Source organism: Micropterus salmoides, unplaced genomic scaffold (genome assembly GCF_014851395.1).
Source record: "Micropterus salmoides isolate LMB-PRFRI ecotype aquatic unplaced genomic scaffold, ASM1485139v1 Ms_hic_scaffold_1, whole genome shotgun sequence".
NCBI lineage: Eukaryota > Metazoa > Chordata > Actinopteri > Centrarchiformes > Centrarchidae > Micropterus > Micropterus salmoides.
In genome coordinates this window covers 21,133,386-21,160,131 of record NW_024040040.1, presented here as the reverse complement: position 1 = coordinate 21,160,131, position 26,746 = coordinate 21,133,386, and the positions used below count along the sequence as shown (strand labels likewise).

Genomic DNA, 26,746 nt, shown 5'->3' with positions numbered 1-26,746 from the left:
AGAATGTTGGTATTAGTATTGTTTTTTTTGTTTTAGTTAGATAGGACACAGTATTGATATTTATAACTGTGACTGTAATTGCATACAAAATATGAGTAGGTCAAGTCATGTAAATCAATGAAATAATAGTGAAATTAATCTCTTTACCTTCTGATGCTTCAATGGGACGATTACCAATGCTTTCGTGAAGTTCAACATTGTTTAGCACAAAATTATTTTAAATTCTAGTCAAGATCCCAGTGTCTCCACAGACACAGAGTATAAAATATACAGAATACATCTTTAATTTTGATGTACAGGTACAATAATAACAATTAAAGCTGCAAGCAGCGTTGGGCTGGCCCTTGCACTTGTAGCGCGTCCGGGTGTGAGCCGGCCGAGTTGCATATTCTGGAGCTCTGCCGGTGCGGCTGTGAATTTGCTACGCAGTTCCGACGCTGCATGAAGGTGCTATATGTCACTTCCTGTGTCCCCTATGTGGAGCTACATAGCATTTGCCGCTATGAATATAAATCGGTATTGGTGTGTAGATGTCTGCGAGGTGGGAGAGTTATCAAGCACGTAAAGTTTGGTTCAGATGTGAGCATATACACTGAAGTTACAACAACTTCCTGTGTCATGGTGAAGAGTTGATCTTTGACGCCACGCCACGGACATGCCATTGACGAAAACTCGCAAATAGCACAACTTTTTATCTTCAATGACTTTAGAAGGCACAGCAGAAATTTGAAGTCGGTCGGACTAAATCCCTAGGAGGAGTTTGTTAAAGTACAATGCAGATGTAGTGTAAAAGTGCTTTGAGTGGTCGAAAAGACTAGAAAGGCGCTATACAAGTACGGAGCATTTACATTTGCGTCTGGACAAGATACACGCACTACAGAAAATTTGTGCACGTAGGTGAAACGTGCAGCGGGGGCTGCTTCGTTAAACGTCACTTCCTGTTGCCAGCAGGTGGCGCTATGACTGTGGGTGAATGTCGGCATGTACATGTGTTCAGGGCGGGACTCTCATCCTACATGTACAGTTTGGTCCAGATGTGAGCATGTACACTGAAGTTACAACAACTTCCTGTTTCATGGCGAATCATCGACGCCACGGACACGTCCATTGACGAAAACTCGCAAATAGCACAACTTTTCATCGTCAATGCCTTTAGAAGGCACAGCAGAAATTTGACGTCGATCCGACTAAATCCCTAGGAGGAGTTCGTTAAAGTACGAAGTGTGTAAATCATCAAAAAATGGCCGTAAAATTCAAAATGGCCGACTTCCTGTTGAGTTTAGGGTATGGGTTCTTGAGGCTTTTTTGTGTGTCTTGATATGATACATGTCTCCAGAAAATTTTGTGCATGTAGGTTGAACGTGCGGCGGGGGCTAATTTTTTCCAATTTTCTAGGTGGCGCTAGCGAGTCATTTTGCCACGCCCATGCGCGAAACCCATAAAATACGAAATTTTTCACCAGTTCTGACATGTGTGCCAAGTTTGGTGAGTTTTCGAGTATGCTCAGGTCCCCAAAATGGAGCTTACTTTGCAGAAAAAAAATATACAGACGTGCTCAAATTTGTTGGTACCCTTACAGCTCATTGAAATAATGCTTCATTCCTCCTGAGAAGTGATGAAATTAAAAGCTATTTTATCATGTATACTTGCATGCCTTTGGTATGTCATAGAATAAAGCAAAGAAGCTGTGAAAAGAAATGAATTATTGCTTATTCTACAAAGATATTCTAAAATGGCCTGGACACATTTGTTGGTACCCCTTAGAAAAGATAATAAATAATTGGATTATAGTGATATTTCAAACTAATTAGTTTCTTTAATTAGTATCACACATGTCTCCAATCTTGTAATCAGTCATTCAGCCTATTTAAATGGAGAAAAGTAGTCACTGTGCTGTTTGGTATCATTGTGTGCACCGCACTGAACATGGACCAGAGAAAGCAAAGGAGAGAGTTGTCTGAGGAGATCAGAAAGAAAATAATAGACAAGCATGGTAAAGGTAAAGGCTACAAGACCATCTCCAAGCAGCTTGATGTTCCTGTGACAACAGTTGCAAATATTATTAAGAAGTTTAAGGTCCATGGAACTGTAGCCAACCTCCCTGGGCGCGGCCGCAAGAGGAAAATCGACCCCAGATTGAACAGAAGGATAGTGCGAATGGTAGAAAAAGAACCAAGGATAACTGCCAAAGAGATACAAGCTGAACTCCAAGGTGAAGGAACGTCAGTTTCTGATCGCACCATCCGTCGCTTTTTGAGCGAAAGTGGGCTCCATGGAAGAAGACCCAGGAGGACTCCACTTCTGAAAGAAAAACATAAAAAAGCCAGACTGGAATTTGCTAAAATGCATATTGGCAAGCCACAATCCTTCTGGGAGAATGTCCTTTGGACAGATGAGTCAAAACTGGAGCTTTTTGGCAAGTCACATCAGCTCTATGTTCACAGACGAAAAAATGAAGCTTTCAAAGAAAAGAACACCATACCTACAGTGAAACATGGAGGAGGCTCGGTTATGTTTTGGGGCTGCTTTGCTGCGCCTGGCACAGGGTGCCTTGAATCTGTGCAGGGCACAATGAAATCTCAAGACTATCAAGACATTCTGGAGCGAAACGTACTGCCCAGTGTCAGAAAGCTCTGTCTCAGTCGCAGGTCATGGGTCCTCCAACAGGATAATGACCCAAAACACACAGCTAAAAGCACCCAAGAATGGATAAGAACAAAACGTTGGACTATTCTGAAGTGGCCTTCTATGAGTCCTGATCTGAATCCTATCGAACATCTATGGAAAGAGCTGAAACTTGCAGTCTGGAGAAGGCACCCATCAAACCTGAGACAGCTGGAGCAGTTTGCTCAGGAAGAGTGGGCCAAACTACCTGTTAACAGGTGCAGAGGTGTCATTGAGAGCTACAGAAAACGTTTGATTGCAGTGATTGCCTCTAAAGGTTGTGCAACAAAATATTAGGTTAGCGGTCCCATCATTTTTGTCCATGCCATTTTCATTTGTTTTATTATTTACAATATTATGTTGAATAAACAATCAAAAGAAAAGTCTGATTTCTATTAAATGTGGAATAAACAATGGTGGATGCCAATTACTTTTGTCAGTTTCAAGTTATTTCAGAGAAAATTGTGCATTCTTCGTTTTTTGTGGAGGGGTACCAACAAATTTGAGCACGTCTGTATATATATAATCTTTACAAATTCAATAGGGACCTCTCATGGTCGTGCTCGGGCCCTAATAATCTTTACAAATTCAATAGGGACCTCGCACAGTCGTGCTCAGGCCCTAAAAATGGCCTCTTGGATTGACAAACTAACTTAAGTGGAGCAAATAAAAAGCAAATACAGAGTTTGGATTATAAAATTCTAATGCAACATCGGGGCCTAAACCTCATCATGTTAGATTATGAAGCCCAGGGGTCCCTGAACCTCAAATTAGGAACTGCAGCTGTCTGAACAATAGATATCAGGCAGCCATGGTTACCTAGGTGATGGTTACCTGGGAGATGAGCAGCTGACATGATGCCAGCTCCTTTTCATTGGCCTGGATCTTGCGGTGGGCGTCGGCCTGAGCGCTCTCCAGCTGCTTGCTGCGATTCACCAGAGACTTGACCTCGGACTTCATCTTGCTGATGTAGAGGCGAGCCACAGTGAACTCCTCCTCCACCGCTGAGCCATTCCCCTTTGTCTCTGAGGACTGAAGGGGGAGGGGGTTAGGGGTAGGGTTATGATGGGTGAGTGTATGTGAGTGAATGTGTGTGTGTGTGTGTGTCTGTATTCACTGCGGCGGTTTTGATGTCGCTGGTGCCGATGATGGCGCCAATGTCGCTGAGGTCTCGCAGCAGCAGGTTGAGGACCTCGGCGGCTCTCTTCCTCTGCAGGCCATTCAGCTCCTGCAGCTGAGTCAGCTCCCTCTGCACCGCCAACAGCAGCGCCTATACGAAACACACTCACACGTAAAACTGTCAGCGTGTTTTATGAATGTAAGATACTAAACTAACTGCTGCAAAGTGCTACTTTTGCAGTACTGGACACTGACTAGTAATAAATAGGGCAAGTCTAGAACTTTTATTTGTAATTTTGTACAATATATGTGCAGTTATTTGTTTTTTTTAACGCATTTTTACTCATTAATCACACATTTATACATATTTTACTGATACATTTTTTTCCTCATTAATCCATTTTTGGATGGATGGACTCCCCATCCAACCTGCCATTCTAAATAAGGATATTTAACATATTTTAGGGTAGTTGTAATTGATTAAATCATTGCTCAAAATAAAAAAAAAAATAAAAAAATAATATCTTCAATAACATATCTTCTACACATAAGCAGCAAAATGGCAAACCTGTTGCTCCTTCATTTACAGTACAGAAATGAAATATGTAGGAAATATGTATTTACAGTATATAGGTCGACCAGACCCCCCAAAAATCAATCCTAAATTACGAACAGTTGTCCCCACTCCTGTCTTGCTTGTCCCGAAAATTAGACTAAACCTGAGTTTTGATTAGTTATACCCTAAAAAAAACTTAAATACTGATTGTTGTGAAACATTCTTTAGGTGTTACCCACAGATGGGCTCTCTGTTGGCTACAGTAGGAACTGCAGGGTATCTGGACATTGTGTCAACAGTGTTGCTACAGCCAAAAAGAGACATGTGTGGGCGGCTGTGGCTCACGAGGTAGAGCGGGTTGGCCGTTAATTGGAAGGTCGGCGGTTCAATCTCAGCTCCCCCAGGCTGCATGTCGAAGTGTCCTTGGGCAAGATACTGAACCCCGAATTGCCCCTGGCGGCTGTATGAATGTGTGTGAATGTTAGTTTCTGTTTGAGCACTTAGGCTCAGTGTATGAATGGTGAATGCAGATGTAGTGTAAAAGCGCTTTGAGTGGTCGAAAAGACTAGAAAGGCGCTATACAAGTACAGAGCATTTATATGTGTTTCTTGCTTTTGGTTTTCTAGTGTAAATGAACATAGTGGAAGTTACAGTGGTGAGGACAAAGGAAGTGTAGCTGCAGGAAGCCACGGAGAAGGAGAGATCTGACATGCGCGTTGTGCAGACAGATGAGATCTGATGAAAGGAACATACATTTTTTTCTCAAATTTTTATACAAAGTTCCCACATATGTTCATTACAAATGGCACCAATTCAATCCTCTACAAGAATATCACAGACTTCGTGAGTTGATGTCAAATGCAATGTGTTCCCTTGTTACAACCTACCCCAATAGCGGGGTAGGTTGTAACACTTGCTGGGGTAAGTTGTAACAATCACACAAAAGAATCAAAAATAGATGCCACACTATATGAAAAGCTTCCACAACAGGTAGTGATATCAAAGAACAATGTTTCACTCTTGCTGTGACAGTCTTTGTCTGATGACTCACGTGCATGAACAGTATATGTATGTAAATTTATCTATAGAATAAACTTACTTAAAAGTATACTTAATAAATACTACTAAAATGTTCCTAATTAAAGAACATATCTGTACATCCTTAGGTCTAACTAAAAATAGGTGTATGTCAATGTGTGTATATTCTTATTCAGATTCAAAGTCAGTGCTTGAAGTGGGCCGGTATTCACCAGTATGTATACCAGCACTTCTACATTTTACTCTTTGGCGTACCGGGACTTTTTTTGCGCACAGGCACTTCTCACAAGCTGCCCATTCGCTTTTCTACCCTCTCCACCGGCAGAGACCGAGTATGGAAAAGGTCGAGTGATGATACACACACCAACATGTGTTCAACATGTGAATGGGGAGTACTGGTCATATTTCAATCTAATATAAGTCAAACAATTCTATCTGCAATAGTATAGATACTAAACAACTAAACTTGGTCAAAAAATTTACTTTCTTAGCTCAAAATAATTTTTCTATATATATTCTGAATGCACCTCTTTCCAGACTTGATAACCACCCATGCTTGATCTGGGAGGAAGTAGGTAAATACTGAAATGATCACCTAACTCCTATCTTATCTCCATTTGGTGGAATTGGTGTTGTTACAACTCTCCCCATGTTACAACCATACCCGGTCTCCCCTACTGGAGGCCACGCCCACCCCCAACTCCCCTGTCCTGAATTTCACCTATTCACATCTTCACCCTATATATACACTGTATATAAAATGCACTGCAGAATGTTCTGGGTGTAAATAACTGTACATATTGTTGTATTTTATACACTACTGTATTTTAATATACATTTAATTATCTGTTAAGTACCTGTGTGTGTAGCATGAGCAAACTACAAACATTATTTTCATTATACAACCTTGTGTTGTATAATAATAAAGAAACTACCTTGATAACTTGATATATATATGAATTATTAACACAATACTTGATTCTTATGTGTTGGTGAATACTTATTATTTTATGAGAATTTTTGTATCAAGTAAAAAGTTATTATTGCTAGGCTGTTATACTATTATAACCTCCTATAAACTAAAATTATCTCCTGGATTAGAATTATTGCACTGATCTACAGCTGCAGGAAGAGGGCACTGTTCCTCCAAAGCAATCACAGTTTTACAAGTGATGGCACATAAAGAAGTGAAATAAATTTCCTGCCACCCTTGTGTTGCATGATGAGAAACATAGTCCTTATGGCATTTTCCCATATTTGATCAAAATCCTGAAATATCAGGATACAAAATTAAAATCACAGCAACCTCTGTGCAGTCCACTCACCGTCTTGTGCTGCAGCTCCTCGGCTAGCTGCAGGCTGGCTCGATCTTTCTTCTCCACCTCTTGGCTCTTCTGGTCGTAGTTGACGGCCAGCTCCTCCAGGGCCTGCAGCACCTCCTTCACCTCCTCCTTGGCCAGCTCGTTCTCCGTCTGCAGCCGACACAGCTCCTCCTGGATCTTCTCGTAGTCACGCCGTGTTGACGCCAGCAGCTGGGAAGACATAAAGCAGCAGTGAACACATGAAAAATGTGACATACACACATGGATATTAAGGTAAACCTGCATACCTACAGACTGACATAACAAAACAAAAAAAATAATGTTCTGGAGACAAACCTCTTCCTGGTCCATCATCTGTTCCTTGAGTTTCTCAGCCAGCTGACTGTGTTGGTTGATCTCATCATCCTGTAGAAATATTTAGGGTAAATCAAAGTAATAACTATGCAGAAAAATTGTTGACAGGACAACAACAGAGTTTTTAGCCTTTATCTTATTCATCTTATTTACAGTGAATTAACATTGGTGTGATGTCTTTCCTTATTTCAGTTAATCTGGCTTTTTTTCCCCACCTTGTCATCCAGCTGTTTGTACAGGTTGCTGACATCCTCCTCGTATTTTCTCCGCTCATCGCTGGTGACCGAGACACCTCCTCCAGCCGGCAGCAGGTTGTCGATGATGGGAGTGTTGTCGTAAGGCTCGACGCTCTTCTGGTCTTTAGAGCTCAGCTGCTCCTCCTCAGGAACGTTCTCCCCTGTAACATGGACTCATGGACTTACATCTTTAACTCATCCATGCATTTAATAAAACACACGGTGGTCTCACAAATTTCTACAAATATGCTAATGTTAGCCTACCAGTTTGTACTGTGACGCCCTGTGGGGTCATGAGTGAGTGTGGCCTGTCTCTCTCTCTCTCTCGTGGAGGAGGAGCTGATTGCAGTGGCTCTGGGCACCTGGGCTAATTGCCCTGTAGAGTATTTGGGACTGTTTTCTCATTCGGCAAAGGTAGCTGCTGTCAAGACCAGATCAGACCTCCCTGCGGCCGGCTCCCTGGTTTTTCATTTAGTTTGGTTTTCTTTGGTTGGACTGTTGCGTTGTGGTATTTGTCTTGTTTGCAACACCTTCACACATGAGTACATACCTCATACTTTAATGTTAGTTTGAAATACTTCTTAATTTGGTTAATTTTGGTTTAAATAAACATATTTTGTTAAACTTTTACCATGGTGTGTCTCCCTTTTGTTGTGGCCTTTTGAGCCAGGTCATAACAGTACAGATACACGTTATCAAACTTCCCGAAATAAAACCTTTCTGATAATTTAGAACTGTTGGTGGTGTCAGGTGAACTGATTTATTTAATTTGCACTACTAAAGTACAATATCAACCCCTATCCTCCATCTTGCAGCCCTGGTCTCGTAGAGGGACCCTGTGTCAAAAAGACCTTCATTGTTTTAACACAGTGACAACACAGTAATTACCTGTGTGCTAATTACTTAATTAATTAAGGCACAGTTAATAATGAACAGAAAAAAGGTAATATTATTCCACCAGAGGAGTACTGTAAGGCTGCAACCAACAACTTATTTTCATTATCAATAAGTCTGATAATTATTTGTCAACGTTAACATGTTCAAATTGCTTGTTTTATCTGACCAACAGTCAAAAATCCCAAAATGTTTATTTTGATTTACAAGTTTATTATGGTAAATTAAAAAAACTATCAAATATTTACATTTGAGAAGCAGGTACATTTGAATAATGAAATACTGATAAAAAATAAAGGGAAATAATGAAACTGCCATGTATAGTAGGGGTCAATAGGGGCCCAACAACATATTTTTGCCACGGGCGAAATATGAAGGTTAATCCGGCCATGCCCACTAGTACTGTGACAATCTGCTTAGTCACATCAGATCAGTCACATCAGATAATTTCACACGTATCATACTGTATCAAATATACTGTCATATCATCATGTCCTCCTGTGGTTATGTTTTGTTGTAAAAAGCCTTCTAGCAGCACAATGACTTCACTTAGATAAAGAATTGATGCTGTAATAAAGTCATCAGGAAATGAGAAGATGGAGAACAGGACAGACTGAAAAGGTGAGCTGCTCTGTTTAAATGGCTTGGCATGGAGCCAGAGGCTGACTCATGTCAGAAACACTGCATCAGCATAATGTGTGTGTGTGTGTGTGTGTGTGTGTGTGTGTGTGCAGCTGAGCTGATTTGTTGCTAAGGAGGGGGAGTGATATCAGCATCCATGAGGGGATTTTAAAAGAGGAGAGAGAGAGAGAGAGAGAGAGAGAGAGAGAGAGAGTGGAGGAGAGAGAGACATTAAAGCAAAGAGGAAAAAGTAGAGTGACAGGTTACCATGCAACAGAGATGGAAAAAAGGGCGAGGATGAAACAGACACTGCAGTCTCAGAAGAGGACAATACCAAACATCAGACAATATAATGCCCCTGATGGTGTGTTTAAATATAAGCTATAATTGTAAATGTAAATACTGGTATGTGATTGATCTACTGTTTAATGATGTTAGAGGTACAATGAAGTTGTAATTGACCTCTTATCTGCAGGATGTTGACAGTGAGGATTTTTGGCAGAATGACTGCAATAGAGTTCCAGTGTCTATGAACAGGTGACCTGATGCTCTTCTGGAGGTTCATAATGACCCAGCACCTTTCTAAAACTATTTATTTAGTGATTTCTTCTAACAGTGTCATGTTATCTCACCGTTCCTCCAGCGGTTGAGTTCAGCCTCTAGCCTCTGGATGATATTTTTCAGACTCTTGTTCTTCTCCTTCTCCTTCTCATATTTCTTCTTCCACTCCTCGGCCGTCAGCTCCAGGTTCACCGACACTGTGTTCTTGATGGTCTTTGCTCTAAACAGAAACAGACAGTACAGAGTAAAGTTTGTTTGGAAGCTGAAAAGTTATTTTAAAGCCCCTCTGCACACCCACAGTCCACCTATATTGCTATTTTCATTTATTGTGTTCCCTTAGTTATGGTGCTATAGGTCTAAACTGCCAGTAGACTTTCCATGAAAAACTGAGCTCCTCTCTCCTCCTCTCCCTCTCCATCTGTATGCATTCTTATCCTATTAATGCATGTAACTAACTCCACTTCTGCAGGTGTTTCTGGCTCTGGACCTGTGGATTCTGGATCTGTGGTTACAGGCTTCCTACCGCCCCCATGTTCTTGCTCGATGCCTGCGGTTACAATAATTATTATTAGTCCTATTGCTATGATTACTATTACAACTTAGACCCCCCAACTGGTTGAGGACATAACATACTGGTTATGTTTTCAAGGGCCACAAACCGGCATCTGATTTTCAAAAGTGACAACAGGTAAGTGTTTACAGGAAGTAGAATTCCTTATGAAGTCAAATGAAAAAAAGGGCTTTTGTTCAAGTTTGAACTCTCACATCTGCCAAAAACTACCACTAAAAAATGCCAAGATACAAATATTATTACAAAAATATTATATAAATACTCCAATTTTTAAATAAAACGCTACATCGAATGCTGACTGCTGACGTACTGCGGTAAGCGTGTCGACTCATTTCCGTTTCCAGTGCTTGTGTGTTGGTACCGTGTTGCGCTGCTCTCGCTAAATAACAGTTACATTTGTTTGATTACAGCAGCCAACTGTTCGCTAAACACTTATTCTTTACAGTAATTTTGCCTAAGCACTCACAGTTCTTTCCATCTTTTAGTGACTGCTGTTCAATCTCATAGTTGTTCTAAAGTTTTGGTAACTGACACTACAGTACTTTAGCTTAGCCGTTAGCGACTTTAGCTTAGCAGCTAGCGATGGCTTCTCCTTCTCCCTCTCTCTCTCCTACTTTCTCCTGCTCGGTGTGTCAGATGTTCAGTTACTCCTCTGCCTCCTTTAGTGGTAATGGTACGTGTAATAAGTGTAGTTTATTTATAGACATGGAGGCGAGGCTCAGTGATTTAGAAGTCCGGCTCCGCACCTTGGTAGATCAGTCTTTAGCTACTGTAGCTAGCCAGTCCCCGGTAGTCGGTGCGGAACGGCCTGAGTTAGCCTGTGGTAGCCGTCCCCCGGCATCCCCTGTGCAGCCAGGAAGGGGGGCTGGGTGACTGTCCGAAGGAGGAATAGTCGTAAGCATTCAAAGTCCACGGGGCACCATCAACCTGTTCACGTTTCTAACAGATTTTCCCCACTCAGCGACACACCCGCTGAGAAACCAACTCTGATCATTGGCAGCTCCATTTTGAGAAACGTGAATTTAGCGAAGCCAGTGGCCATAGTTAAGTGCATCCCTGGGGCCAGAGCGGGCGACATTGAGTCTTATTTGAAACTGCTGGCTAAGGATAAACGTAAATACAGTAAGATTGTTATTCACGTCGGCGGTAATGACTCCCGGTTACGCCAATCGGAGGTCACTAAGATTAATGTTGAGTCGGTGTGTACATATGCAAAAACAATGTCGGACACCGTAGTTTTCTCTGGACCCCTGCCAAATCTGACCAGTGATGACATGTATAGCCGCATGTCGTCATTCCGCCGCTGTTTGTCGAGGTGGTGTCCAGCAAACGATGTGGGCTTTGTTGATCATTGGCAGACTTTCTGGGGAAGACCTGGTCTGATTCGGAGAGACGGCATCCATCCCACTTGGGAAGGAGCAGCTCTCATTTCTAGAAATCTGGCCAAGTTTATCAGTGGACCAAATCCATGACAACCCAGAGTTGAGACCAGGAGGCAGAGTCGCAGTTTAACACACTTCTCTGCCCTTCTTTTTCAGCAGTTACCCACCCAAAACCCTACACAGAGTCGTAGTCTAACACACTTCTCTGCTCCTCCATTTCAGGAGTTACTTAGTGAAAATCCTATAGTGACGGTGTCTGTCCCCCGACCATCGAAATTATTTAAAAAGGTAAACAGAAGAGGACCTGTGCATAAAAACCTCATAAAAATTAAAACCACAAGAGCAATAGTGCAAATGAATAGGAGAGTTAAATGTGGACTCTTAAACATCAGATCTCTCTCTTCTAAAGGTGTACTAGTAAATGAACTAATATCAGATTATGATATTGATTTATTTTGTCTTACTGAAACCTGGCTGGGTGATGGAGAATATGTTAGCCTAAATGAATCCACCCCTCCCAGTCATATTAATACTCACATTCCTCGAGGCACAGGCCGAGGAGGTGGAGTTGCAGCTATCTTCGACTCTAGCCTATTAATCAGCTCTAAACCTAAACCAAACTATAACTCATTTGAAAGTCTTGTTCTTAGTCTTTCGCACCCAAGTTGGAAATCACTGCAACCAATTCTCTTCGTTATAGTGTACCGAGCACCTGGCGCGTATTCTGAATTCTTATCTGAATTTGCAGAGTTTTTGCCAACTTTAGTCCTTAAAACGGACAAAGTTATTATTGTAGGGGATTTTAATATTCATGTGGATGTTCAGAATGACAGCTTTAGTACTGCGTTTATCTCTCTGTTAGATTCCATTGGCTTCTCTCAGAGTGTTCATGAACCGACTCACTGTTTTAACCACACCCTCGACCTTGTTTTGGTGTATGGTATTGAAATTGAACATTTAGTGGTGTTCCCACAGAATCCCTCTTTGTCCGACCACTGTTTGATAACTTTTGAGTTTGTATTGCTGAACTACTCGCCATTGGGCAAAAATTGCTATACAAGATGTCTGTCTGATAGTGCTATAGCTAAATTTAAGGATGCGATTCCATCAGCTCTAAATACATTATCTAGTCACAAAGTAACGGAGGACTCCTATGCTAGTTTCAGTCCCTCCCAAATCGATCATCTTGTTGATAGTGCTGCAGGCTCGCTGCGAATGACACTCGACTCTGTAGCCCCTCTAAAAAAGAAAATACTAAAACAAAGACGGTTAGCTCCATGGTATAATACTGAAACTCGCAAATTAAAGCAAATATCGCGGAAACTTGAGAGGAATTGGCGTTCCACCAAAGTGGAAAATTCTCGTTTAATTTGGCATGATAGTCTTAAAACTTATAGGAAGGCCCTCCGTAATGCTAGAGCAGCCTACTACTCGTCATTAATAGAGGAAAATAGGAACAACCCAAAGTTTCTTTTCAGCACTGTAGCCAGGCTGACAGAGAGTCACAGCTCTATTGAGCCAAGTATTCCCATAGCTCTCAGTAGTTACGATTTCATGAGCTTCTTTAATGATAAAATTCTAGCTATTAGAGACAAAATTCACCAAGACCTGCCCTCAACTGGCAGAGCTCATCATAGCACAGAGACAGCACTGGTGAAAATTACTAACGACCCCCTTATTGCATCAGACAAAGGACTTGTCTCTGTACTGGTTTTATTAGATCTTAGTGCTGCATTTGATACCATTGACCATCAGATCCTATTGCAGAGACAGGAATATTTCATTGGCATTAAAGGAACCGCTCTAAGCTGGTTTAAGTCCTATTTATCAGATCGATTTCAGTTTGTACTCCATGCATGCCAAAGTTAGTCATGGGGTTCCTCAAGGATCTGTCCTCGGACCAATCCTCTTCACTTTATATATGCTTCCTTTAGGCAATATTATCAGGAAACATTCCATAAGCTTTCATTGTTATGCAGATGATACTCAGTTATATCTATCGATCAATCCAGATGAAACTCATCAGTTAGCTAAACTTCAAATGTGCCTTCAGGATGTTAAAACCTGGATGACCTGTAATTTTCTCATGTTAAACTCAGATAAAACTGAAGTTATTGCTCTGGGGCCTAAGCACCTCCGTGACGCATTATCTAAAGATATAGTTTCCCTGGATGGCATCGTCCTGGCCTCCAGCACCACTGTGAGGAATCTTGGAGTTATCTTTGATCAGGACATGTCGTTTAAGTCTCACATTAAGCAAGGACCGCCTTTTTTCACCTACGTAATATTGCGAAAATCAGGAACATCCTGTCTAAAAATGATGCAGAAAAACTAGTCCATGCATTTGTTACTTCTAGGCTGGATTACTGCAATTCCTTATTATCAGGCTGCTCGAAAAAGTCCATTAAGACTCTTCAGCTGATCCAGAATGCTGCAGCACGTGTTCTGACAGGAACCAGGAAAAGAGATCACATTTCTCCTGTTTTAGCTTCTTTGCATTGGCTCCCAGTAAAATCCAGAATAGAATTTAAAATCATTCTTCTTACCTACAAAGCTCTTAATGGTCAGGCACCATCTTATCTTAAAGAGCTCATAATACCTTACTACCCCACCAGAGCACTGCGCTCCCAGAATGCAGGGTTACTTGTGGTTCCTAGAGTCTCCAAAAGTAGACTAGGAGCCAGAGCGTTCAGCTATCAAGCTCCTCTCCTGTGGAACCAGGTTCCAGTTTGGGTTCAGGAGGCGGACACCATCTCGACATTTAAGAGTAGGCTTAAGACTTTCCTCTTTGATAAAGCTTATAGTTAGGGCTGGCTCAGGTGAGTCCTGAACCATCCCTTGGTTATGCTGCTATAGGCCTAGACTGCCGGGGGATTTCCCATGATGCACTGAGCTCTTCTCTCCTCTATTTTCTCTCCCTCTGTATGCAACCTCATCCCATTATTGCATGTTACTAACACAACTTCTCCCCTTTCTGGTAGTCTTGTGCTTTCTCATCTCTCTCCTCTCTCCTATCACTTCCTGCAGGTTTTCTGGCTCTGGAGCTGTGGAGTCTGGATCTGTGGTTGCGGGTCACCTGCTGCCCCCGTGTTCCTGCTCGACACCCTCTGCTGCAACGACTATTGTTGCTAGTCTAATTGTTATTATTGTTATTATAATCATTAACATTACGATTGTTACCATTAACACTATTATAAATATCTGTACCATTTTTCATTTAGTCTATAGCAACATCACCTTCACTGTCTGTACCTCTGTGTGTATATTGTGAAGGCTGCCTCCCTCCCCTCTCTCTCTCCTTACATCCCTCTCTTTTTCTCTCTATTCCTCTCCTGCTCTCTCTCTCTCTCTCTCTCTCCTTCACCCCCAACCGGTCGAGGCAGATGGCCGCCCACCCTGAGCCATGGTTCTGCTCGAGGTTTCTGCCTCTTAAAAGGAAGTTTTTCCTTGCCTCTGTCGCCTAGTGCTTGCTCTTGGTGGGAACTGTTGGGCTTCTGTAAATATCATCACAGAGTACGGTCTAGACCTGCTCTTTTATAAAAAGCGCTGTGAGATAACTGTTGTTGTGATTTGGCGCTATATAAATAAAATTGAATTGAATTGAATTAAAATACTTTGCTGAATTGTTTTTTTTGCATAACATCAAACACACTGTTAACTGCCATAAAGTGTTGTAGCTTTTGGTGTAGTATTTACTGTAGCAAAAGGGATGCTTTCTGTGGCACTAAAGTTCACTTATTTTTCTCTTGCTGCTGTTCTATGGCATGTAATATATTTTAGAAGAAATATAACACCAGATTTAACAATAACAATGGATTTCAAATGTTCAGGTTTGAGTTTTTAGTGTAGAATTTTATATGAAACGTAAGTATAGTCATTTTTCTTCAAGGTTCCAACAAAGCAGTTATGAGAAGTCAAACGTTCCAGTATGTAAAAACAAAGAATCCTCGTTTCCTCGAATCCTTTTTATTAATTTATCTTTTCACCAGACCTATCCGGTAAATTACCTTATCATTTTATCACATTCACTTGGCTGTTGCAATGGACATCCAGTTTAAATAGACATAAACTGTGTGAGTCTGTTGTTTTCTGCCAGAGACCTTTCCTCTAAAGGTGCAAATCTCATTTCCTGGCTGCACAGTAATCGAGCATCATCGATCTCCCCGTCACTGCTGCTGCTTCATGGTTTATTATATGATCAGTCTGAACCTGAGACTCGGCCGAGAAAGGTTTTTTACAGCTGGATTTTTCTCTAAAAAAACCACAACAGACTTCCACTAACTTTCAACTAGAAATCACAGGGTGTACAAAGAAAGTGCACTATTGTGGATTATCATTTATTTTAAGGCAACATGAGCCTCGCCTGCTGTGCCAGGACGAAAACAACAACAAAAACAACTACTACAACAAGGTTTGGAGGGTTTCATCACTGGGATTTATAAATAGAAATAAACCCAGATGCACTGTGGGAAACTCAAAGCCATCTGGGAGCTGGTTTCAGCTACAGTTCTAACGAGTCACCACAGTAATTTAGTTTTTGTTAATTTTATTAATTTATCGCTACACTGGTATTTCATTCTGTCTTATAAGATGACCTTAAGTGTTTTGAAAGGGGCCGATAAATAAAATGTATTATTTTATTATTATCACCTAATTACATCATTCGGCGATGCTGGGAGAGTGCAACAGACACTGAAACGCTTTCCAGCCTGGTGTTACAGTGTTTATTTAAAGAACTATGCTGGAAACAACATAAATTACATCAAAGCAAAATAGCCAACTGCAATAGAATGCTACAGCAATGAACCAGTGGGTTTTTTTTATAGGTTTTTGGTTTTATGCCTGAAATAAGGTCACAGACATGTTCATGTTTTGTTCAACGACATAAAATTTGTCAGTAAATGTCCCATTCTTGAAGTGTGAAGCTTTTACGTGTCTAGGCGGTTGCTAAGAAGTGGCTAAATGAGACTACAGAGGCTGTCAATGAGGTTGTCATCAAGGTTGTCATCAGGGTGATGCTAACGTCTGGGTTGGATTACAAAAATACACCATCCCTGCAACACTATACTGTAGAAGATTAAGGATTTTCTAAATCAAGTTTCTTTAAAGTTCTTTATACTTTATGGTCAATTATAGTTCCATATATAACTTACTATCCAATATTCATACTTCAAAAGTGCCATAAGAACTGTAAACAAAACTACTCACCATGAACCAACAAACTCACTGCTTATTAAATTAACACTCTAGTATTTAGATATTTCATCTACTTTAAAACGGATCAACACATATTTAGACTGAAAAATCAATTTTTACCTGAAAGCATGCAAAAGTTGTTTAAAGTAAGATAAGGTCGAATGACTTAAGAGCATGTTTAAAAAACAAATTGTGAGCCACTCATCACCCGGTCAATACTGAGGAGCTGTATGTTTGAAGGAACACACAAAATAAAGAAAGAAAGAAGAAGTTATAGGTACCTCTGTCCAAACATGAGTGTGGACTTGGTCTCGGCCTCGTTGTAGACGGACGGCGAGCAGCAGATGATAATGGTGGTGCGACAGTTTCCCCCCAGAGAGTCCTGCAGGATCCGAGTCATCTTACTGTCTCTGTACGGCACGTGGGTTTTCTGGAAAATAAATGTATCACTGTCTACGAACTTCTTGAAATTTGCACCGCATTTAATTAAGATTCTTCAGATATGTGCCAATAGAGGTAACTATGAGCAGCTTACTGTTCCCTCGGCTAGAGCTGAGATGACGTTTCCCAGCGCTGACAGGGATTTGTTGATGTTCTTGGCCTCATCCAATACAGCCCCCTCTGCTCCTGTCTTACTGACCTGTTCAAACAGCCAACATAAAGATTTCACATCAACTTTCACTTAACATTAACTCCATCTCTCTGATCTCACTAAGAATGACCTTCTCACTGCCCGCCAAGTCGACCAGGTAGAGCTTCCCCGACAGTTTCTTCTCCGTCTCCATGTTTTCCTGCTTGATGTTGATGAGGAAGATGCTGTGGCTGCGAGAGCTGTGCTCATTCATGTCTAGAAGAGGAGAAAAAAAGCTTTTCAGTTAGTCTACAGCAATTTCTGTGTGTTTCAGTCTGGTTCCTTGTAAGTACAGTTCAGTAATGGAGAGTAAGTACCAAGTACGGTACTTCCATGATATTTTGTACTTCTACATCACTACATTTTAGAGGGAAATATTGTACTTTTTACTCCACCACATTTATGAGACAGCTATATAGTTACATATATAGTTTCTTTTCAGATTACATTTTGTCATGAAAGAAAAGCTTAAATAATTGTTCAAAGCCCAGAGAAAAATTTTTCAAATATTCCACCAAAAAAGCAAAGATTAGAGAAAAGTCCAAAATATGAAAACACATTTTTGAAGCAGAACTGTGTTTTTAATTCTTTCCTCCCTCAATAATCAAATTATGACCCCTCCAGATTTATCTTGTGACCCTTTGGAGGGCCGTGATACTTTATTTAGTAGGATTTTGTATGCAGTGCTTTGTACTTGTAATTTTTTCCTTGCCGTTGATTAGTTGTTGTATTAGTACATTTACTTAAGTAAAGGATATTTAAGACAAGTTAAAAACAGGGAGAAAGATGTCACTGGCTGATGTGAAAACACACATACAGTATAAAGATACATACTAGTCACTGCCACGTGTCGATTGGCTTTGCCCTCATCAATGACGTCCATCACCTCCTCCGGACTGGACACAAAACGCTCAGTACAACCCTGAGAGATAAAGAGAAAGATTCACAGTTGTATCAAGACTATGTATTTAGGTGTTTAACTGGAATTATGGCACTTGAAGTGAGACCATGTAAGACAATTAGAGGGTCATGGTGAATGCTAAAACATACACTCACCTAAAGGATTATTAGGAACACCATACTAATACTGTGTTTGACCCCCTTTCGCCTTCAGAACTGCCTTAATTCTACGTGGCATTGATTCAACAAGGTGCTGAAAGCATTCTTTAGAAATTTTGGCCCATATTGATAGGATAGCATCTTGTAGTTGATGGAGATTTTTGGGATGCACATCCAGGGCACAAAGCTCCCGTTCCACCACATCCCAAAGATGCTCTATTGGGTTGAGATCTGGTGACTGTGGGGGCCATTTTAGAACAGTGAACTCATTGTCATGTTCAAGAAACCAATTTGAAATGATTGGAGCTTTGTGACATGGTGCATTATCCTGCTGGAAGTAGCCATCAGAGGATGGGTACATGGTGGCCATAAAGGGATGGACATGGTCAGAAACAATGCTCAGGTAGGCCGTGGCATTTAAACGATGCCCAATTGGCACTAAGGGGCCTAAAGTGTGCCAAGAAAACATCCCCCACACCATTACACCACCACCACCAGCCTGCACAGTGGTAACAAGGCATGATGGATCCATGTTCTCATTCTGTTTACGCCAAATTCTGACTCTACCATCTGAATGTCTCAACAGAAATCGAGATTCATCAGACCAGGCAACATTTTTCCAGTCTTCAACTGTCCAATTTTGGTGAGCTCTTGCAAATTGTAGCCTCTTTTTCCTATTTGTAGTGGAGATGAGTGGTACTCGGTGGGGTCTTCTGCTGTTGTAGCCCATCCGCCTTAAGGTTGTGCGTGTTGTGGCTTCACAAATGCTTTGCTGCATACCTCGGTTGTAACGAGTGGTTATTTCAGTCAAAGTTGCTCTTCTATCAGCTTGAATCAGTCGGCCCATTCTCCTCTGACCTCTAGCATCAACAAGGCATTTTCGCCCACAGTACTGCCGCATACTGGATGTTTTTCCCTTTTCACACCATTCTTTGTAAACCCTAGAAATTGTTGTGCGTGAAAATCCCAGTAACTGAGCAGATTGTGAAATACTCAGACCGGCCCGTCTGGCACCAACAACCATGCCACACTCAAAATTGCTTAAATCACCTTTCTTTCCCATTCTCACATTCAATTTGGAGTTCAGGAGATTGTCTTGACCAGGACCACACCCCTAAATGCATTGAAGCAACTGCCATGTGATTGGTTGATTAGATAATTGCATTAATGAGAAACTGAACAGGTGTTCCTAATAATCCTTTAGGTGAGTGTAGTGTAGCAGTAGTGCAAGTAGAGGGGGGGTAAAGTCAAAGAACTAACTCAGTAATGTTTGTTATACAGCAATAACCATGTAAAATTTACTAACATTGGCAACCATAATCTACTAGTCATACCAAACCAAGGGAGACTGTAGCAGCTAAACCTCTGAGGGTATTGAATTAAACAATGTGTTTTATTTTGCGAATGAATTCTTCTCTTCTTCGTTTTACTTGACAAAAGTAAAGTTCTCCTGTTTGAATAAGATAAGATAAGGTTATTTCTCTCTAGGGAAATTGTTGTGCAGCTGGTGCCATACAAAGTAGTAGAAAAAAATTGTAGATATCAATAAACAGATCCAAAATATACACAATGCCAAAAATATAAACAAGGCAATTGTTAAGAATCACAAGTTGGTAAATATATTTCACAATATATAGTCACAATATAGTATCACATGCTGATGTCTTGCTTCAGGTCTAACTTGCTGTTAGGGTTCTTCATTACCATCAACATTAATGTACATGGTAATGGTATATGTAAGCTTGACATTTTTTTCTTAAGCAGTTGACAAAATAATCTAAAGTCAAGGTCTGCTTACTTATTTGTTCTGGGGCTTCATCTGAACATGTAGACGGTACATTTTAACATCATTCTGAGCACTTTTGGGACTTATAACACGTCCTAACAAGTGCTCAAACATCCACACTGCCATAATAACTATCACTTATACCGTTAAAAGCTCCAGCACGCTTTGTTAACTGAATTTTTCATATTCCCCAGTTGTCACAGTCTATAATGGATCATATGTTGTGATGAATGAAAGCCACAATTAGATTACAGTGATACCATCACTGTGTGAGCTCATCTGTTGCTGGTAGTTCTGATATATTATATTACTGAAATCACAGTCTTAAGGGAGTCTTAAATCTGGCTGCCAGGATATCAAAGATAATGTGAATTCCTGTCAGAGTCCTGGACAGATTACCAACCTTGACATAGGGCACTCTGTTTTTGTCTTCATGCACAGCGAGGTTAGTCTTCGACACTTTAAATAGAACAAAGATCACCAAAGTCACATGACACAAGATACTCCAATAATCATCTAAATATCACCTTATATGTTATACTCGAGATAAATAGTCTCATTTACCATCCAGGAGGTCTCTGATCTTGTCCAAGTAGATTTCAAAATAGGAGACCTGCACACAGAAACAGAGGTACTCCAAACTTTTAATGTCAAACACTTATCAAACATAATCATTAAGGCAAATACAGTTATTTTCTAACATCGACTATTGGAATCCTTTGCCCAAGTATTGGTTTCTTATAATGTAGCTAATTTAGGTATTCAAACATAAAGAGTGCAATGTTAAAAACATTGTATGCATGTAGGTTGTTCTAAAGCTAATGAAAGTCAGTGGTCGTTTTAGTTCTTTACCTTGATGTGAAACTCAAGGTTCTCATCCATTGAGTAGATGTGGTCAAAGATGTCGTGGGCGATGCGAGGGATGATTCCCATCAGCTGGGGGTCGTGCAGCTTGCCCTGAACACAGCAACGGATATTGATTGATGAACGCTTTTTAATGTTTGTCATACTTTGAAGCGACTTGAGGGGAGCTTTAAGAGGAACATCAGGGTTCAAAGGTGGAATTAAAACTTAATATAAAGACAGTGATGCAGAGGTTTCTCATCACAGACTCACAGATCAGATCAGAGAATTAAATAGATGCTTTAAGCCGCTGTCTTGGTGGATTAGTCTATAAGCTAAGTTATTTCCACTACTGACAGATAATGCAGGATGCTGATCTCCTCTGAGGCTGTTGGAGAGTCTGTCTGTGCTAAAAATTCTACTCTTTCCATGACTCAAACTTAATTTGTGAATTTGGACACCAGTGTTTGAAGGAATTGAAGCAAGAAAGTCTCTGCTATCAGGCTTTTGATTCCTCGAATCTCCGCCAGTGTACGAGCTTGTCTGTTGCACAATGCCTGCTGTGCTCTAATCCTCTGATTGGAGATGAAAGCTCAAAATAAAGGTCACTGCCAGTCTTTACACAATAGATCCGACTGGATTTATGAGACTGAAGTGAAAGTAAAGTTTTCAGTTGTCTAACGACCTATGCCATGTTTCTGATGAGTTTCTGTGCTTTGAAATACTGAGGCAACAATCCAACGTTTTAAATGTATTCTTCAAAAAGTTAGAGTTTTCCTGGACTGAAAGAGTCTCTCACCTCCATAGTGTGTGTCTTCCCAGAGGACGTCTGTCCATAGGCGAAGATGGTCCCATTGTAACCGCCCAGCACATCTGGAAGGACACAAAGACACGTTTGTTCCATGATTACTGCAATATTAATTATGTGTTTTTTCGAACCTTTCTTGTACACGTGAATACCCAGCATGTAAATAACTGCTTGCTTTACATATTTACTTTATTACTAGTGTTAAAGCTACTATTAGTAGCTATTGATATTTTAGCATTTATCTTCCTCCTACTATTAATACTACTTCCAGTACTATTACTATGGAAGCACTGTTTTCTCTGTCTTGTGCAGCAAGTCCAAGTCAAGTCTTAAGTTCTAGAATCAAGTGCAAGTCTAGTTTTGAGTCCTCAAATCAAGTCCAAGCTGAGTCTTGTATTTTTTTGGCTGTATTAATAAAAAAAAAGATTCAGGCATTGATAACTAATACTGATCAGTTATTAGTTATTTAAACACACATTTAAATTTAATCATTTAAGAGAAATCAGTAAATCAGTAATTAAACCTCCAACTACATCCAGTATATGCAATTCAGAAGTTTTCCTTAATCAACATCTTTAAAAACATCTTTAAAAGCATAATAGAATCTCTGTATCTCTGTAAACCTGTATTTTCTCTGCAAGCAGATAAACTGAATAATAAAAAACAACAATATATTTACAGGTGATGGCAGAGTGTAGGCATCAGATCACGACTAGTGTGTCAATGTTTCCTGAAACTGAAACTGTGACACCTTCATTAAGGGTCCCACCTATAGCCTTTCAAATGTCTGTATCTTACAGGACATAAATGTGAGTTGAGCCCAAGTTTGATGGGGGTGGTCAAATCTACAGCTATGACTATTACTATAACTGCTACCATTATCTCTAATCTAATAACCAACTTCAAGCAGCAGAGATGATACTGACAACAGTAACGCATGTGCAGAATCTAACGATGAGGGTAAAAAGTCCTTTATCTTTTCTATTATGTAAAATACAAAAAAAGAGACTTGAGGATGAAAAGATGGAGGGCATTAAGTCTGTGTGCAGATGCAAAATAGATTCCAGTTACATAAGAACACTGTTTCACCGCCCCCCCTCCCTTCTCCCAGCAGGCTTAAACCTTCATACCTTTAACAATCTGTTTGGCACACTGGTCGTACACTTGTTCCTGTGACGTGTTGGGAGGCAGCACACGGTCGAACACATAGGGTTTACTCTGTTTCAAACCAACACAGGACACGTTTACAACAGCAGCAAGATTACATTGCAAGACATCTAACAACAGCTTGGCAAGTCAGGATTTATTTTCAGAAAACAACAACAGAAAACAACATGCCAAAATGGTAACATAACACCACTGCTCCCCAACAGACTGTCTTATGTTACAGATAAGGGGCCAACATCCTGAAACGAGGTAGAAAGTTGAGAAAATAAAATTTTTTCTACCAAATGTCCACTTGTGCAAATGTGAAAATGAAAAAATTATGTTATTGGACGTTTCAAAAAAATTTAAATAAGATGAAGACTCCATCTAATAACTGCTTTTTTTTCATTTGGTTGAGCCTTTTGTGTTTTTTTCAGCACATTTATTCGGCAAAAGCAAACATTTTTAGTTGGAGTTTTTTTTTTTTAAATCATGATATATTAAAAGCAGTGCTATTTAGTGTATATCAAGAGGAATCCAAGCAATCAAGTAGGATTATCTGCTAGGATTATCTAAAACAAATCCTACATAGCCGATGAAAAATAAGAAATGCAGATAAAATATAGTAGATTAATCTATTAATTGGCTTACCCAAAAAACAATGTCTCTGTACATTACCAAAGAATATAAATTATAAAGAGAGCACGTTTCATATGCTACATTTGAATTTTCTATTCTTGATTTAATATAAACATTTAACTTGAAATACTATAAAATACTGCATGCTCGTGGTACTTCAAAACACTATGGGAGTTACTGAAACTGTAACAGGTAAACCCAAAGTGGCAGCATTCTCACAGATTGGAGCCTGTTACGATTGGAAATATTGATCAGCTTCAGGAACATGATGCTTATTTCTATCACTATGACTCTTATGTTTAAAATTGAACGTCATGAGCTGTAAGTGCTTCCAGGATCTTCCAGTGTGACCATCTATCACTCCTCCTGCCCTCGTCCAGCTCCTGTCTCTGTCTCTCAGGGGGTTAAAGCCTCATTGCTGTGAAATGCAGCACTCAGCACTTGGAGGCAGCAACAGCAGCACTCTCGCTCTCTCTGAACCCCAAAGATGAAAACCACTGACACGAACAGTATCAGAGCGCACAGCTTCCGTGCTGTCTTTCTGCAGTTTGATTGATGGCAGTAGGTGGTGCCGAGCAGTTTGAGTTTACAACAGAATGAATAATGCAGGATGTGCAGGGCTGCTGATGGTGAGATGGATGATGAATCTGCATTAACACACTTTGGCAAGGTTCATTTTCTGTCTGTCTGTCTGGTTGCATACAAACTCCTACATGTTAAGTCGTTTGTACAGATGTAGCTGCTGGTTTCAATTATTAGGGCCCGAGCACGACCGTGCGAGGTCCCTATTGAATTTGTAAGGATTATATTTAGGGCCCAAGCACGACCGTGCGAGGTCCCTATTGAATTTGTAAAGATTATTAGGGCCCGAGCACGACCGTGCGAGGTCCCTATTGAATTTGCTAAGATTATATATTTAGGGCCCGAGCACGACTGTGTGAGGTCCCTATTGAATTTGCTAAGATTATATTTTTAGGGCCCGAGCACGACCGTGCGAGGTCCCTATTGAATTTGCTAAGATTATATATATATATATTTTTTTTTTTCTTTTTTCTGCAAAGTAGGCTCAATTGACATGGACTAAACATACTCGAAAACTCACCAAAATTTGCAAACATGTCAGAACCATTTTTGGATGATTTACACACTTCGTACTTTAATGAACTCCTCCTAGGGATTTAGTCGGATCGACGTCAAATTTCTGCTGTGCCTTCTAAAGGCATTGACGATGAAAAGTTGTGCTATTTGCGAGTTTTCGTCAATGGGCGTGTCCGTGGCGTCGATGATTCGCTATGAAACAGGAAGTTGTTGTAACTTCAGTGTACATGCTCACATCTGGACCAAAGTGACATTTAACGAAGCAGCCCCCGCCGCACGTTTCACCTACGTGCACAAATTTTCTGTGGTACGTGTATCTTTTCCAGACGCACAAAAAAGTCTCTTGGAGCCATAGCCTAAACCCAACAGGAAGTCGGCCATTTTGAATTTTACGTCACATTTTGGATGATTTACACACTCCGTACTTTAACAAACTCCTCCTAGGGATTTAGTCCGACCGACCTCAAATTTGTGCTGTGCCTTCTAAAGGCATTGAAGATGAAAAGTTGTGCTATCTGTGAGTTTTCGTCAATGGGCGTGTCTGTGGCGTGGCGTCAAAGATCAACTCTTCGCCATGACACAGGAAGTTGTTGTAACTTCAGTGTACATGCTCACATCTGCACCAAACTTTACGTGCTTGATAACTCTCCCACCCCGCAGACATGTACACGGCAATACCGATTTATATTCATAGCGGCAAGTGCTATGTAGCTCCACATAGGGGAGACAGGAAGTGACATATAACACCTTCATGCGGCGTCGGAATCGCGTAGCAAATTCACAGCCGCACCGGCAGAGCTCCAGAATATGCGACAAGTGCGAGGGCCCGCCCAACGCTGCTTGCAGCTTTAATTTCCATTGATTTTTATTTCCATGCTTGGATTTTTTATTTTCTTGTCTTGTTAGACTTAACTACTGCGCTATGCCCAAGGATGCCTGTGAAAATACATCATCTAGGACTTCTGCACCCCTGAGTTTTTTTAGTTAGTTTTTTTTTTTAAGAATGAAACATTACTTTTGGTACAGACAAAAAGAAAACAGTTTTTCAGACTGGTTTTTCTCTATTTTGGAAAAAAACAGTAACCTTGTTTGAGCATCAGATGGTTGAGGTCAAGGATGGATATCATCACAGAGTATGGTCTAGACCTGCTCTTTTATGAAAAGCGCTGTGAGATAACTGTTGTTGTGATTTGGCGCTATATAAATAAAATTGAATTGAATTGAATTGAATTGAATTGGATGAACGTACCAAATTTATAATAGCTTTTTAATAACTCATCTTAGAGTGAAAGTTATTTGTGTTAGCACCATCCACCTGGATTTGCAAGGAGAAGAAAACAAACACAACGCCTAATAGATGCTCTAAACTAAATCTAAACCAAATCTCAGGCAGCCTTGTATCCATATGATTCACACTGTAGATAAATATAGTACTGATGTTGCTGTGACCTCCGGACCTCCTAATTATTTCTTTCTGAACTGTTTGCGACCTCTGCGGCAATTCTCTCTGGACAAGTTTTAACATGAAGCTGCTTGACAAGGACTTAAAAGATTATCATTTTCTTTGTTTTTCTCCACACGTTTAGGCTACAAGTGTTTGAAGTTTGATTTTGAAGTTGCACTTTCATCCCTTTTCCACAAAAATGTTCAAATTCTTTGTGATCTGGTACCACTATAACAATACAATGGTATTCTATGGTATTTACATATTTAAAAAAGTATTTCCTAGACTTGTCTGCTTCTAACTAATATAAATATTTGCCAAGATTTCAAAGATATGCAAACATATATAAATTTTCTTTGTTTATGTTAATGCTGGTCTCTGAACAAATATTAAATTATTATCAGTAGCAGCCTATCACTCTGTAGTACTCTATAAAGGTATTTTAAGTAGGAATCTTACAGTGTTTTGTTGAAACATGTTTTGCAGAGTTTTGACACGTGGTATTATTTTCTGTGGGCTTTATTTATTATCACATCAGCTTTTATTATAGCATTATAGAAAGTTTAAACTGACAGAAGAGCAGCACAAATTCCTAATATTTCTCTGCAGATTAATAGAATGTCTGTGCTGAATACTTTCTCTTTTATATACCATCAGATTCTGTAACAAGGAAATAATTGTTATGCTGCTGTAATAACCTACTATCGGACTACAGGCTTATTGCGCACTTGGCATCCCCAGCCTGCCTGCAGAGCTTCGGGTGAGTTTCCTCCTCTGA

At 40.3% G+C, this 26,746-nt stretch overlaps 1 protein-coding gene across 1 annotated transcript in view; it reads right to left on the bottom strand.

The window, feature by feature from the left end:
• Positions 1 to 22,859, bottom strand: part of LOC119905292 (kinesin heavy chain-like) — a gene marked incomplete at its 5' end in the record, with an annotated part of 39,083 nt that extends 16,224 nt beyond the window's left edge. Inside the window, 15 exon segments of the mRNA XM_038722162.1 lie at positions 3,499 to 3,696; positions 3,782 to 3,934; positions 6,703 to 6,909; positions 7,036 to 7,104; positions 7,269 to 7,450; positions 9,437 to 9,585; positions 16,796 to 16,944; positions 17,050 to 17,154; positions 17,237 to 17,361; positions 17,980 to 18,067; positions 20,394 to 20,449; positions 20,555 to 20,603; positions 20,843 to 20,947; positions 21,633 to 21,706; positions 22,772 to 22,859. Of these exon segments, the coding sequence (XP_038578090.1) occupies positions 3,499 to 3,696; positions 3,782 to 3,934; positions 6,703 to 6,909; positions 7,036 to 7,104; positions 7,269 to 7,450; positions 9,437 to 9,585; positions 16,796 to 16,944; positions 17,050 to 17,154; positions 17,237 to 17,361; positions 17,980 to 18,067; positions 20,394 to 20,449; positions 20,555 to 20,603; positions 20,843 to 20,947; positions 21,633 to 21,706; positions 22,772 to 22,859 (1,797 nt within the window).
• Between the last annotated feature and the right edge of the window lie 3,887 nt (positions 22,860 to 26,746).